The following is a 15,545-nucleotide window of genomic DNA, read 5'->3' as shown; positions in this document are numbered from 1 at the left end:
AGACCCCCATCTTCACCTCCAGCAACCAAATAAGGTACAGCCACACCACGGAACTCACCTGGACTGACCATGCCATCATCCACTTTAACATCACCAGCTAAAAGACCTCTGCCTCCAGTCTGTCCACAGACCCCCTCCACAGCTGGAGCAAAGCCATAAAGGACACATGGATTGACGCTCTCGACACCACCCACCCCATCTCCTCCAACAAGCTAAACTTGAACATCAGAAACTTCATCAACTGGATCAACTGCGCCACTCCCATGGGCAACATCACCCACAGAAGATCCACCAAGCAGGCTAGCTAGTGCACTGAAGACCTCAGGACTGCTAAAAAAAAAACACTGTAAACAAATGAAAAGAAGATGGCGCAAGACCAACAAGACTGCCTTCAAGACAGCCCTCAACCTCTACCAGAGACAGTTAAGAGACTCAAAGAAAAAGGACTTAACCTAACATCGAATCAAGCTCAAACAGCAGGAAATAACTCTTCAACATAGTCAAACAATTCTCCAAACCTTCAGCTACAACAAACATTGCCCCCCTCACAGGAACTCTGTGACAACCTTGCAAACTTATTCCACAACAAGTTTGCCAACATCTACAGAAAGTTCAAGCCACAGCCCAAGGCCACTGACTTCTTCAGGCAAAACAACCCAGCTACCACAACTGACATCGGACTAACCAAATGGAGCACGCTCGCCCCAAAGGACACCACCTTCACCATGAATTCTGTCCACTCAGGGGCCCCAACTGGCCTATGCCCTCACCACATCTTCAACTTAGGCACGGCCAGAATGAGCCACATACTCACCAACTTGTTAAACACCTCAATTGCCACGGACACCTTCCCCCAAGGACTGAAAATATGCAGACCCATCTACTTGAACCACTGCCTGAACTTCCATCAGCCCGCCAGACTCCTCCAATCTGCTTCCCTTTCTCCAACCCTCACCCTGCAACTGACATAGCAGATGCTAAGGCTGCTCCTTCTCTTACCTAGCAGCAAAGACATTGAGTTAGTGACCATTTTATCTTCCGACTGCTGCCATCTCTTCCAGAGTTCTAAAAGACCCTAAAAACCTGGCTATTCGGCTAATCAAGTGGATCCTGCCAGCGCCTGGATACCCTCACGAGTGACAATAAACCCTCTGCATATCTAGGATTGATTGATGGACTACTGTAAGCCTTTACCTGGAGCTGTGCCCAAAACAAATCCTATGACAGTATCCATGAGCAGATAACTCTGAGGAATATGATTTGGAGCTAAAAACCTGGTTAGACACCTCCATTCTCTCTTAAAGAACCTCCAGAAAATCCTCCCTGTACTTCAATTGGCATTTTTTCTGTAAGTCTCTGTAAAGAGTACAAGAGAGATCTGTTGTGGAAGCACATGGGTTTTTTCCATTCCAGTGTACGGCTCATTTTCCGTCCAATTGCATTCATCCGCCTGCTCCACTTAATTTGAGGCACAGACGAAGAAAGTGCATCTGCATGGGATTGCCTGTTGCTGACACAGTAATGGAATAAGGAGGTGAATCCATTCTAAAGAGGAGGATCCTGGTAAGGTGGCTTATATTTCACCTGCAGCCTGGTGGAAGCAGATTTAGCAGTTTCTACAATGGGAAACAGCTGCATTGCTAGTTCTAAAAGACACAGTGCCAAAGGTACTAAAGGTCTGGATGAAGTCCTGTGATGAAATGCTTCAAAAATAACCAACATAATAGTTGTACTGTTCAGTATCAGAATGTTAAACTTTGCTGTGCCCTCACAAACACTGCATTGCAGGTATTACTGTCATTCATAGGTGATATTCTTTTAGATGGAGAGTCAGTAAAATGAAAGAATAGCCCCTAATAGAGGAAGTGTCACAAAAGGTGACCATGAAGGTGACTGATCGTGCCTTTTAGACGGTCTGTGAGAACCTGAACTCTCACTATGGAGTCTAGACTTCTTTGAAGGAGAATCAGACATCATGTGAGATCAAGAACTAGCGCATGGACTACTCCATTTTGCGCATAGTCTACGTAGCACAGACTTAAGTGACACCAGTTTTACATCAGGGACCACTGGTGACTTTGGCCACTGTGGTGACGTCAAAACTAGTGGAGTAGTAGGCTGTGCTGGTGAAAAGTGTGAAGAGGCTCATCCCAGAGGACGTGAAGCAAGCTACAAACTGATCACAAGTGTTACAGCTCTGGTGGGATAGTACACTCAGGACCCCCTAGTCAAAAGACTGTGGTGCTAGTCTCTTAATGAGGCAATGGGAGACAATCCACTGAAAGCCTAAATCTGAAAATCTAGAACATGGTCTTTATGTAGCTGGTGGTGTTAATGTCAAATCACATCTTTACATAGACTTACAGTGCCTTCTCAACATTGAGGACATCATGGATGCCTAATGTCTCGAGAAGCAAGCATATTGCCACAGTACTTGGTCTTAAAGTTGAATAGAAACGCTATTTATTTTTTACTACTATGCTCCTAGGATCTCTCTCTTAACTAGCCCCCTGAGCTTAGATGGGCACTGAGGCTGAAGTTACATTTTTAGCACACCCCTACGAATTTCCTGAAGCTGCTTTCTGGAGTCTCTCCTGCAGGCATGCAGCCTGTTATTCAGAATCCTCCTGAACATATTCTACCATATTTACCATCTTCAGGGTGATGATCCTCATGTCTGAAAGATGTACAATATAGAACTCATGAGGGTCTGACTGGGTTTATTGCCACAGACAGGGCACTCAACAAAAAGGGGAGCTGTTCAGACTAGAAAAATAAAGATTCTATTTAAATAAGTTTAAAATCTTCCTAATCCTATAGGATGTCGAGTGAGGTGGTTAAACCAGCTTTATAAATGGTTTTATTGTGAAAAAGCCAAAATATGCTTGGATCCTTCAGCCATGAAACAGAAAAATGAACTGACCTGTCACCTCTGAAGCATGATGGGACACTAAAGGATGGGTGAGACAAATAAAGGCACAATGGTAGTTTTTTTGGCTTTGCTTGTGCAGCCTGCCTGCTAGCACTGGCCTTCATTCTCTTGGATTTTCTTTTTTGTACAAATGTTTGAAATTGATATTTCCTGGTCACTTTACGTTTGACTATTTTTCCATACGTGGAAATATTTTTAAGAGAAAAATATCAATGAAATGTGTCCTCTTTTAGCTCTAAAACTGAAATGAATTATTTTTATGTATATGCATGTACGTGTTTGCCAAGTGCACCAGGATTTTGCAAGTGCGCAGGTCAAGTCAGTGCTCATGACTTCTGATAAGGATTCACTGGAAGAGAACCACTACTACAGGTAACCTTACTTTCATCAGTAGGTGAATCAGCCCACATACATGAGTAATGAAAATGTTTTGGATGTCAGGGAGGGAATATTCAATTAAGCGCTCACAAATTCTGCAAAGAATACCTAGACTGGATATTTTGGTTGGTACGTAATGTAATCTGCTGTAGCAGAATACGTTTTTTAAGGATTACACAATTTGAATAGTCAATGTCTCGAATGAGAGAATATCCCAAGTTTGTGAATCTAAGATGCATCATTAGAAAGTGAAAAACCTGTCCCTTGTCCACCGTGATTCTTAATCTGCTGTACAGGGTGTGATACTCCATGCTTTAGAAACTGAGAAGGATCTCATACATGAAAACAAACATTAAAGGTGACTTTCCCAGGCCTCTTACAACTCCTCATAACAGATATTCACCCTTAGATCACTCGGACTGGTCAACAATGTAGCAATCCAAATGCATACAAGTTCATGAAGCATTCTGGGGAATCCACTTGTAGTAGTGGCACTTTCAAACAGATAGCAATTAAACAATAAAAAATTAGGACCTATCTAAAACACTACGAAGCATGATTCACCTAAATCTAATACACTAAAACACAGATTGTCAACACCATAATGTTCTCACTTCAGTTTGTATTCATTTTGTAGCATTATTTAGCACAAGGGCCATCACAGAGCTGAGCTGATAAGCACCCAACAAATACAACCATGATACAAAAAGCAACATAGACAGTAAATAAAGTGTAGGGTGAATAAAACAAATTCTTATCCATATGAAGAAGAAAATGGATGTCTAAATTATGGTTGCTACAAGTCCATAGAAGCAAGAGAGAGAATTTTGGGGACTAGTTTTGCTCCCTTGTTGGACTCCACAGTTTATTGAAAACCGCAGAGCTTTGAAAGAATTGACGATTCTATACATAAAAATGTGATTTCTCTGGAAAACATTTTAAGAGGCATAAATTGGATTTCAATGGATGGCATACTGCCAAGCAAGCTCTGAACATATGCCAATACTGATAGCAAGCACTAAGCCTCTTTAAATGATGGAATTACTACTTTTTCATTGGAGCAGATTCCCTCCAATCCCACTCCTACGGCCCACAAACTAACAAGGACACAAACAGAACCCAACTGAAAATGCCCCTCCTCCAACTCTAAATTATCATAAAACACAATACTTCAGGGAAGGGTGATCCAGCATTAACCAATAGCCACGCCTTTTGTTTAAAAGGAATGTTCTGTGTGGCCATATAGCACTATGTAAGTCTACGACATTTTTTTAATGTTAAATGAAAAAGGGAGCCATAAGCACACACATACACACTAAGTTTCTACTTACTGGTCCCATGATGGTGGCTTGCCAGTGGAACACTAGGAAACAACAACAATACAAAAGTAGTTAATGCACACAGTGAAACAAACTTCAAACATGCCATGCTCAATGTTATGCTGAGCTTTTTCAAGAGTCTGGTTTTAAAACATCTACAAACCAAAGCCTCATAAAAGTGATTAACATACAAAGTAATGTAAAACAATTTCAACATTTAGTACACATGCACTTGATAGGAACCTGACAGCCACCAAGAAGCAGTACAACTTCCACCAAGGGTATTTGCTGCCCTGCATTGAGTCCTGAACTTTAAAGGACTTGAGATATGTGTTCCAGACATTATTACTGCCATGTTGACTATCATGAAGTCAGGGGGTGTTCCAGGGAAACCTGCAAATCCAGCCTGTAAGAAATGTCCTAGTTATATATATCTAGGCAAGGATTTCCCAACAAGACCGTTTGTTTGAAAGAAATCGGCAAATTACTTGAATCCCTTAACACTGAAAAAATGGCTGTCATAAGGAGCCACCCATTCAAAACCCAATTTAACATTTTAACTCAACTACGGTTTGGAAGAGATGGAAAAGCCAATGTTGGCACAATCCAGTACTGCCAGCTAAAAACTTTTTTTGTTTGCTGTCTTTTTAAAAACTTTTTATGTTGTGCAATCCAGGCTAGTTACAGACAATTCAACTCTGCCGGGTATCAGCCACAAATAAAATTGCCCACCAGTTCAGTGCCTCAGTATCTAAATCAACATGCAAGACACTGGAACTGGGAGATTTGGTAATAGTTGAACCACCACCACTGCTGCTGCTCTGTCAGTAGATCATCCAAGGATGTGTATTTTCACTGCAGTCTAATGATGATTTTGCCTTTCCCCATATAAAAACATGGACAGGATTCAAAGAGAAAAAACACATCCAGGTAAGGGACAATAGGAAATGTATCTCAGATGGACTTTGGGAATATTAAATGGTGAAGGCAAATTCCTGGTGATGCAGATAGTCCTCACAGTGTAAACATTTGTGCAAAATTGGCAAATGTAGTAAAACTGGCTTTGAAGTCACCTTTGTCCAAACTGTAGAAAAAGTATGTAAATTGGACAGCAGAAGCTGGTTTGAACAAGTGAATGCTGATCATTTTAATTCACAACCTACTGTTTTTTTATTTCCATGTTCAGTCGGTGCCTGGAATAAACAGCAAAAGTGAAGAATCATTCAAAACAACGACCGATATCCACTGCTGTGATCACTTGCTGGTCTGTGATTGACATGCTATCAGGACTTCTTATATTTGCAATACTAGGTAGGAAATGGATTCCAGTATGTTGCCACTCTAGGTTTCTCTGCCTTAAAGCAACAATCTACTATGCAGAACTAGTGTTCCATTTATAACCATCCCAGGAGGGCATCTAGACCGCAGAGTAACTCTCACTCATTGCAACTGTAACTTCATGAAGAAGAATTAATTTTAGCTCATTGTTAACACATGTAGGTAGCCTCTGCGAGACTCTCCTAAAAGGAATGTGCAGGAGCTGAGAAAATCTAGCTCATCCTTCAAGTATCCCGCATATTGCCTGGGCCAAGCATACCCCTCCATAAACACAAATAAGTACTGACAAAGCCAATAGGTCTCACCTTTTAGAACTAATGGCTTTGGTAATGGCTTTTAATGATGCTGTGCAGCATGGCTAAAGAGAACAAAAAAGGAGCGATGACGCCGCAGATGGTTCATTTTGAAGGTGCGTGCACAACACATGCATGAACCTATAAAATGCGAGGGGTAGGGTTCTTTATCTACTAGCCCATGTTGGATTGATGATAATAAAATAAAAAAAGTGGGTGAAAGGAAGCAAGAAGGAGAGCAGGAGTGGAAGCAACACAAACGGCGCTGGAGGGGGAAGGATCACGGAGGACAGGTTCCAAAGCAACATGGAGGATGGCAGGAGAAGTACACAATCATTGGAAAGAGAGCAATGTGCACCAAAGGGGAGCAGAACCACAAGGGCGAGAGAGACCAAAATGAGGAATATGGAGAAACACAAGGGTGAAAAAGCATAGAGGGGAGTGGGGGAGAAACTCATGGGCAAAAGAACTGTTCTTTAAAAAAACAGGGTGAAGAGAAGTACGCAAGGGAGACAGTTGAAAAACATTAATTCTCATGGAGTGCTTAGTTAAAAAGAAAAGAAGGAGTGTCTGAAAAGAAAAGTGGAAAGGCAAAAGTAATGAGGGCATGCGCCAGGAAAATTACACATTCAAGAAGATGGAAAGCCCACAAAACCATCAGGGTTGAGTGCTTTTGTTGGTTGCTTTATAAAAAACCATGAAACATAATACAATGAACACTAAGTTTTCTTATTTCCACTGGTAGGGGTTAAAGCAATATCCTACCATAAGGAAAATTCTACTTATCCAGTAGACATCTGTTTGTGCCATGTAATGCTGTATATTCACATGCTTTGAATAAGTCCGCCTTCTAGTGTTGGGCTCGGAGTGTTACAAGTTGTTTTATTTCTAAGAATTTTTTCGAGTCAGGAGATCAAGTGACTCCTCTCGGTGGTAGTGCACATGGGCATGGAGTCCTTTGTTAGCTTGTTTTCCCGCAAGCGGGTGAGGTAAGGGGTGTGTGAATGTATGTGTGTGTATATATATCTATATATCTATATCTAGATCTATAAATATAAAATGTAACTTACCCAGTGTACATCCGTTTGTGACATGTAGTGCTGCAGATTCACACGCTAATTATTCCGCCATCTAGTTTTGGTCTTGGAGTGTTACAAGTTGTTTTTCTTCGAAGAAGTCTTTTGGGAGTCACAGGATCAAGTGACTCCTCCTCTCGGTCATACCGCGCATGGCCATTGACTCCATTGTTAGATTGTTTTCCCGCAAAAGGGTGTAGGAAGGAGTGAGAGTATAGTAATATAAATGTTGTATAGAAATAGTAAATAAGAATAGATGTCCATGCGAATGTAAATGTATCTACATAAATATAAAAAATGAAAAAACTGCAATGACAACAGGCTTCCGGGGAGGAGGGAGGGTGCATGTGAATCTGCATCCACGAACAGATGTACACTGGTAAGTGACATTTTCACTTCAATGGCATGTGTAGCTGCAAATACACATGCTATGCATAGACTACAAAGCAGTTACTCTTCCCAAAATTGCGGTGGCTAGCCTGTAGGAGTTGTTTGAAATAATGTTCTTAAGACAGCTTGACCAACATTGGCCTGTTGCTTTGAAAATACATCTACACAATAATGTTTTGTAAATGTATGAGGAGTAGACCATGTGGCAGCTTTACTCATGTCTGCCATTGGTAGGTTTCCTAAGAACGTCCTTGATGCACCTTTCTTTCTAGTGGAATGTGCTTTAGGTATGATTAAAAAAATTCTTTTTGCCTAATGTAACATGTTTGTATACATTTAACAATCCATCTTGCTAACCCTTGCTTAGAGATAGGATTCCCTTTATGTGGTTGCTGAAAGGCAACAAAAAGTTGTTTTGTTTTTCTAAATTCTTTGGTTCTATCTACATAGTACATTAGAGCTCTTTTGAGGTCAAGAGTATGAAGGGCTCTTTTTGCAATTGAGTTTGGCTGTGGAAAGAAGACTGGCAATTCCACTGTTTGGTTTATGTGAAAGGTGATACCACTTTTGGCAGAAATTTGGGATTTGTTCTAAGGACAACTTTATGTTTGTGTACTTGGAAAAAAGGTTCTTCAAAGGTGAATGCTTGTATTTCACTAACTCTTCGCAATGAAGTAATGGCTACTAGGAAGGCAACCTTCCATGTTAAAAATTGAATCTCACAAGAATGCATGGGTTGAAAAGGTGGGCCCACGAGTCTGGTGAGTACAATATTTAGATTCCAAGTAGGAAGAGGTGGTGCTCAAGGGGGAAATAATACGTTTAAATCCTTCTATGAAGGCTTTTTTTTTTTTTTTTAACTGGAACTCTGAAGAGAGAGGTGTGTTGAATAGCCTGCAAGTATGCTGATATTGCAGTAAGATGGATTTTTAATGGATGAGAAAGCTAGATTTCATTTCTGCAAATGAAGTAGATAGCATACAATATCTTCTATTGATGCTGTCAGTGGATCAGTATTTTTAGATTGACAGTAGTAAACAAATCTTTTCCATTTGTTAGTATAGCATTACCTAGTTGTGGGTTTACATGCCTGTTTGAGAACTTCCACGCAATCTAATGGAATTTTTAAGTATCCAAATTCTATGACTTTAGGTCCAAATCGCTAAGTGGAGAGCACTAGGATTTGGATGTCTGATTTGTCCCTTGTTTTGTGTTAACAAATCCGGTCTGTTTGGAAGTTTGGAGTGAGGTACTACTGACAGGTCTAGGAGTGCGGTGTACCAATGTTGTTGTGCCCACGTTGGGGATACGAGTATCATGGTGAGAGAGGTCCGACGTAGTTTGTTGACCAGAAAGGGAAGTAGTGGGAGAGGGGGAAAAGCATAAGCAAATATCACTGACCAGTTGATCTACAGAGCATTGCCCTTGGATAGAGGATGTGGGTGTCTGGATGTGAAGTTTTGGCATTTTGTGTTTTCGCTTGTTGCAAATAGGTCTATTTCTGGCATTCTGCACTTTTGAAAGTACTTTTGAAGTACCTGAAAGTGAATCTCCCTTTCGTGTGTCTGTTGGTGCGTCCTGCTTAGGAGATTCGCTAGCTGATTGTGTGTATTTCTGGAAAGTATTCTGCTAATAGATTAATGTGATTGTGAATTGCCAATTTCCATATTGTTTGGGCTAGAAGGGACAGTTGAGATGAATGTGTCCCGCCTTGTTTCTTCAGGTAATACATGGTCGTCATATTGTCTGTTTTTATCAGAACAATCTTGTGTTTGAGAAGGGGTGAAATGCGTTTAGGGCAAGGAACTCAGCCAATAATTCTACATGGTTTATGTGAAAGTGTCGCTGTTTTGAATCCCATTCACCTTGTATGCTAAGGTTGTTGAGATGAGCTCCCCAACCATTGATGCATCTGTTGTTTGTTGTCTGAGGCAGTGTCTTGAAATGATCGCCCCTTCATTAAATTGCTGAGATTCCACAATTGAAGGGACAACACTAGATCTTGTAATTGTCCCTGTGTTCATGTTTAGTCTTGCATGTGGTACTATTGCTATGCAGGATGCCATCATTCCTAATAGTTTCATGATAAATCTTACAGTGTATTGTTGATTTGGCTGCATTTGTGGTATGAGATTTTGGAAAACTTGTATCCTTTGTGTATTTGGACAGGCTAAGGCTCGTTGCGTATTTATAATAGCACCTAGGTAAGGTTGCACCTGTGCTGGCTGAAGATGTGATTTTTGGTAGTTATGAGTGAACTCTAGTGCATGTAGGGTCTCTATTACGTATTGAGTGTGTTGTTGGCACTATATAAAATTGCTTGATTTTATTAGCCAATCGTCTAGATATGGAAAGACATGGATGTGTTGCCTTCTTAGGTAGGCTGCCACTACTGCTAGACATTTTGTGAATACCCGTGGAGCTGTTATGCCGAATGGTAGAACTTTGAACTGATAATGTTTTCCTCCTATCACAAACCTTAGGTATTTTCTGTGAGCTAGATGGATGGATGGATATATGGAAATACGCATCTTTGAGGTCTAATACAGTCATATAATCTTGTTTTTGTAGTAGTGGAATGACGTCCTGCAGAGTTACCATGTGAAAGTGTTCTGACAGGATATATAGATTTAGGAATCTGAGGTCTAGGATGGGCCTGAAAGTGCCACCCTTTTTGGGAATGAGGAAGTATAGTGAGTATACTCCTGTTCCTTGTTGAGAATGTGGGACCAATTTTATTGCTTGTTTTAGTAGAAGCAATTGTACTTCTTGCTGTAATACAACATTGTGTTATGGGACAGCTTGTGGTAACGTGGAGGAATTCTAGGCAATAGCCATTGCGGATAATTGACAATACCCAATGGTCTGTGGTGATGTTTTGTCAATGGGAGTGGAATTGCTGCAGATTTCCCCTCCACAGGAGATGTGTGGGGTTGAGGGATGGCAAATAAGTCACTGTTTAGATGGGGTAGTGGTTTGATTTTGAAGTTTGAAACTTGCCTCTGGTTCTAAAGTATTGGCCTCTGTAAGACCCTCTAAATCCCCCTCTCTGGTACTGCTGTTGCCATTGTTTTGACTGGGAGGTAGAAGCCTCCGTGGAGTGTGGCTTGAATCCTCCTCTGAATTGTTGTCTTCGAAAGGAGCCTCTATAGGGTGTTGTGCATAATGCTCCCATTGCTTTGGCAGTGTCTTTCCTCAGTTTTTCTATGGCTGTATCGACTTCAGGGCCAAACAAATGCTTTTTATTGAAAGGCATGTTGAGCACTGCCTGCTGGATTTCTGGTTTAAAACCAGAGGAACGTAGCCATGCTTGTCTATGTAAAGTGATGGCAGTATTGACACTTCTAACTGCTGTATCTGCAGCATTAAAGGCAGACCGGATTTGATTATTGCGTATGGCTTGACCCTCTTACACAATTTGCTGTGTTCTTTTTGGAGGTGCTGTAGAAGTTCCGGCATCTCGTCCCAGTGGGCTCTATCATACCTTTCTAGCAAGGCTTGCGAGTTTGCAATTTGCCATTGGTTGGCAGCCTGTGTGGCTACCCTCTTGCCAGCAGCATCAAACTTCCTACTCTCCTTGCAAGGGGGAGGAGCACCCCCTGATGACTGGTTATTAGCCCTTTTTCTAGCCACACTTACTACCACTGAGTCTGGAGAAACTTGGTGGGTAATATAATCAGGGTCTGTAGGAGCAGGTTTATACTTTTTATCAATGCGTGGAGTTATTACTCTAGCTTTGACTGGCTCACTAAATGTTTGATCTGCATGTTTAACCAGGCCAGGTAGCATAGGAAGACATTGATCTTTTGAGTGCGTGGAGGATAGAGTGTTAAACAGAAAATCCTCTTTTAGGGGTTCAGTGTGCATAAGCACCCCATGGTACACTGCTGCCCTGGAAACAACCTGCATGTATGCAGTAGTGTCCTCTGGTGAACGCTTAGGAGGGTATAAATAAGGGTCATTGTCAGGAATAGGATCTGGGTCGTAGAGATCCCAAGGATCAACGTATCACCACGTGAATATTGCGAATGAGTTGGTGAAGGCAAAGGTGTTGGGCTAGTGGGTGGAGACGGAAAAGAAAGTTGTGGTGAGTGAGTGGGAGAAGTATGGGCAGGTACTGTCTTCTTCTGTTTTTAAAGTTTTTGCTGGTGGTGGAGCAGTGTCTGATTGTTCTTGAAAGGCCAGCTTCCTTTTGGTTTGTAGAGGAGGTGCAGTAATTCTTCTGCAGGTCTCTTTATGGATGTGAATCCTTGATGGTCTTTCATCCATAACCTCAAGGATAGGTTGAATCTCAGTGTCCTTATCAGAAGGCTTATAAGACTGTTCATGCAGTGATTTTGAGCTCTGTTTAAGATGGCTCGAAAGTCCTTGCTCTTCTGAACAAGATTTTTTCGGCTCCGAAGATGAGTTTTTTCGGTCCCGAAAATGCAGCTGGTTGTTTTGGCTCCGAAGCTGGGCTTCGAGGCTTCAACTCCGAGGAGGTAGGACGCTTGCTTGAGTCCGAAGTAGAACTCTTAATGGATTTACTTGACTCCGATACCGACGGGGGAGTGGCCTTTTTCGAGGTCAAACCCGAAGATTGGTCGACGAGAGTCTTTTTTCGGGTCGAACCATGGCTCTCTGGCAGTAGTGTACCCAAGGCCTTTGATGATTTTTTTTTATAAGTGTGCGTAGGGGCAGACGTACTCACGTGCTTACCAGCAGTGATAGGTCTATCTTCTTCCGATTCTTGTTCGGAGTTGGAGTCTCCGATGGAAACCGCTGTCTGCGCCTGTTCGTCCTCCATGATGTTGAGATGTTCCGTACTCTGACACCATTTCCAATCTTCTGGCTCTCCGATCATGCAGGGTCTTCTTGGATCGAAACGATCGACAGGCCTCACAATCTTCTTCTTGGTGATCGGGAGAAAGACATAGATTACAAACAAGGTGTTGGTCTGTGTAGGGAAATTTAGCGTGGCATTGAGGACAGAATCGAAATTGAGTCCGATCCATCAGGCTTCGATGCGGTAGGCCCGAACAGGCCAGACGGGCACATGCGCCCAGAAGGGCAAAATTTAGTTTCCAACTGTACTATCGGTTCAAGGCTAGGTGGAAACGCGATCGAAACAATACAGACGATTAAGGGAGTTTTCTAAAGTTTCCGATTCGAAATCTCAGAGAGAGAGGAAACACGTCCGAACCAGACAACAGAAAGAAAACAATCAAACAATGGAGTCGATGACCATGCGCAGTATGACCGAAAGGAGGAGTTACTCGATCCTGTGACTCTGAAAAGATTTCTTCAAAGAAAAACAACTTGTAACACTGCGAGCCCAACACTAGATGGCGGAATAATGCATAGCATGTGTATCTGCAGCTACACATGCCATCTAATATATATATATATATATGGAAAATGTCACTTACCCAGTGTACATCTGTTCGTGGCATTAGTCGCTGCAGATTCACATGCTGTGCACATCCCGCCACCTGGTGTTGGGCTCGGAGTGTTACAAGTTGTTTTTCGTCGAAGAAGTCTTTTCGAGTCACGAGACCGAGGGACTCCTCCCATTTCGACTCCATTGCGCATGGGCGTCGACTCCATCTTAGATTGTTTTCCCCGCAGAGGGTGAGGTAGGAGTTGTGTATGCTAGTAATAGTGCCCATGCAATGGAGTGAATGCGTATGTACATAATGAAGTTTCAAGTAATATATTTACAAATGTACAAATGTTTAAGATCTACTTCTAAACGGCTACAGGCTCCCGGGGAGGCGGGTGGGCGCATGTGAATCTGCAGCGACTAATGCCACGAACAGATGTACACTGGGTAAGTGACATTTTCCGTTCGATGGCATGTGTAGCTGCAGATACACATGCTGTGCATAGACTAATAAGCAGTTATCTCCCCAAAAAGCAGTGGTTCAGCCTGTAGGAGTTGAAGTAGTTTGAAATAATGTTCTTAGTAAAGCTTGACCTACTGTTGCCTGTTGTGCAGTTAACACATCTACACAGTAGTGCTTGGTAAATGTATGAGGCGTAGACCATGTTGCTGCCTTACATATTTCGTTCATTGGAATATTTCCCAGAAAGGCCATGGTAGCACCTTTCTTTCTGGTTGAGTGTGCCTTTGGTGTAATATGCAGTTCTCTTTTAGCTTTAAGATAGCAGGTTTGAATGCACTTAACTATCCATCTAGCAATGCCTTGTTTTGAAATAGGATTTCCTGTATGAGGTATTTGAAAGGCGATAAATAGTTGTTTTGTCTTTCGAATTAGTTTTGTTCTGTTAATGTAGTACATTAGTGCTCTTTTGATGTCTAATGTATGTAGTGCTCTTTCAGCTACAGAATCTGGCTGTGGGAAGAACACTGGTAATTCTACTGTTTGATTCAAGTGGAACGGTGAGATTACTTTTGGTAAAAATTTAGGATTGGTCCATAGAACAACTTTATTTTTGTGTATTTGAATAAATGGTTCTTGAATGGTAAATGCTTGAATCTCACTCACTCTTCTTAGAGATGTGATGGCAATTAAAAATGCAACTTTCCACGTTAAGTATTGCATTTCACAAGAGTGCATGGGCTCAAAAGGTGGACCCATGAGTCGTGTTAAGACAATGTTGAGGTTCCATGAAGGAACTGGTGGTGTTCTTGGTGGTATAATTCTCTTTAGGCCTTCCATAAACGCTTTTATGACTGGTATCCTAAATAATGAAGTTGAGTGCGTAATTTGCAGGTAAGCTGAAATTGCCGTAAGATGTATTTTAATGGAAGAGAAAGCTAGTTTAGATTTCTGCAAATGTAGTAAGTATCCTACTATCTCTTTTGCAGATGCGTGTAAAGGTTGAATTTGATTATTATGGCAGTAATAAACAAATCTTTTCCACTTATTTGCATAACAGTGTCTAGTGGTAGGTTTTCTAGCCTGTTTTTTGACCTCCATATATTCCTGTGTGAGGTCTAAGTGCCCGAATTCTAGGATTTCAGGAGCCAAATTGCTAGATTCAGCGATGCTGGATTTGGATGTCTGATCTGTTGTTTGTGTTGTGTTAACAGATCTGGTCTGTTTGGCGGTTTGATATGAGGTACTACTGAAAGGTCTAGTAGTGTTGTGTACCAAGGAAGACTTGCCCATGTTGGTGCTATTAGTATGAGTTTGAGTTTGTTTTGACTCAACTTGTTTACTAGATATGGAAGAAGTGGGAGAGGGGGAAAAGCGTATGCAAATATCCCTGACCAGTTCATCCATAGTGCATTGCCCTGAGACTGATGTTGTGGGTACCTGGATGCGAAGTTTTGGCATTTTGAGTTTTCTTTTGTTGCAAATAGATCTATTTGTGGCATTCCCCACATTTTGAAGTAAGTGTTCAGTATTTGGGGGTGAATTTCCCATTCGTGGATCTGTTGGTGATCCCGAGAGAGATTGTCTGTTAACTGATTCTGAATCCCTGGAATAAATTGTGCTGTTAGGCGAATGTGGTTGTGAATCGCCCAATGCCATATTTTTTGTGTTAGGAGACACAACTGTGTCGAGTGTGTTCCTCCCTGTTTGTTTAGGTAATACATTGTTGTCATGTTGTCTGTTTTGACAAGAGTGTATTTGTGGGTTATTATGGGTTGAAATGCTTTCAGAGCTAGAAACACCTCTAACAGTTCTAAGTGGTTTATATGACACTGTTTTTGCTGAATGTTCCATTGTCCTTGGATGCTGTGCTGATTGAGGTGTGCTCCCCACCCTGTCATGGATGCATCTGTTGTTATTACGCATTGTGGCACTGGGTCTTGAAAAGGCCGCCCTTGGTTTAAATTTATACTGTTCCACCATTGAAGCGAGATGTA

At 41.7% G+C, this 15,545-nt stretch overlaps 1 protein-coding gene across 1 annotated transcript in view; it reads right to left on the bottom strand.

Annotated features, from left to right (window-relative positions):
• The window catches only part of UBE2D4 (ubiquitin conjugating enzyme E2 D4), a 314,847-nt gene that overhangs the window by 193,208 nt on the left and 106,094 nt on the right, over positions 1–15,545 (bottom strand). Inside the window, exon 3 of the mRNA XM_069214240.1 lies at positions 4,642–4,673. Coding sequence (XP_069070341.1) covers positions 4,642–4,673 — 32 coding nt within the window. The remainder of the gene's footprint in view (positions 1–4,641; positions 4,674–15,545) is intronic.

Source organism: Pleurodeles waltl, chromosome 11 (assembly GCF_031143425.1).
Source record: "Pleurodeles waltl isolate 20211129_DDA chromosome 11, aPleWal1.hap1.20221129, whole genome shotgun sequence".
In the NCBI taxonomy this organism is placed as follows: Eukaryota; Metazoa; Chordata; class Amphibia; order Caudata; family Salamandridae; genus Pleurodeles; species Pleurodeles waltl.
The sequence above is the reverse complement of the archived record's forward strand: the minus strand, read 5'-3'. Positions and strand labels throughout refer to the sequence as shown.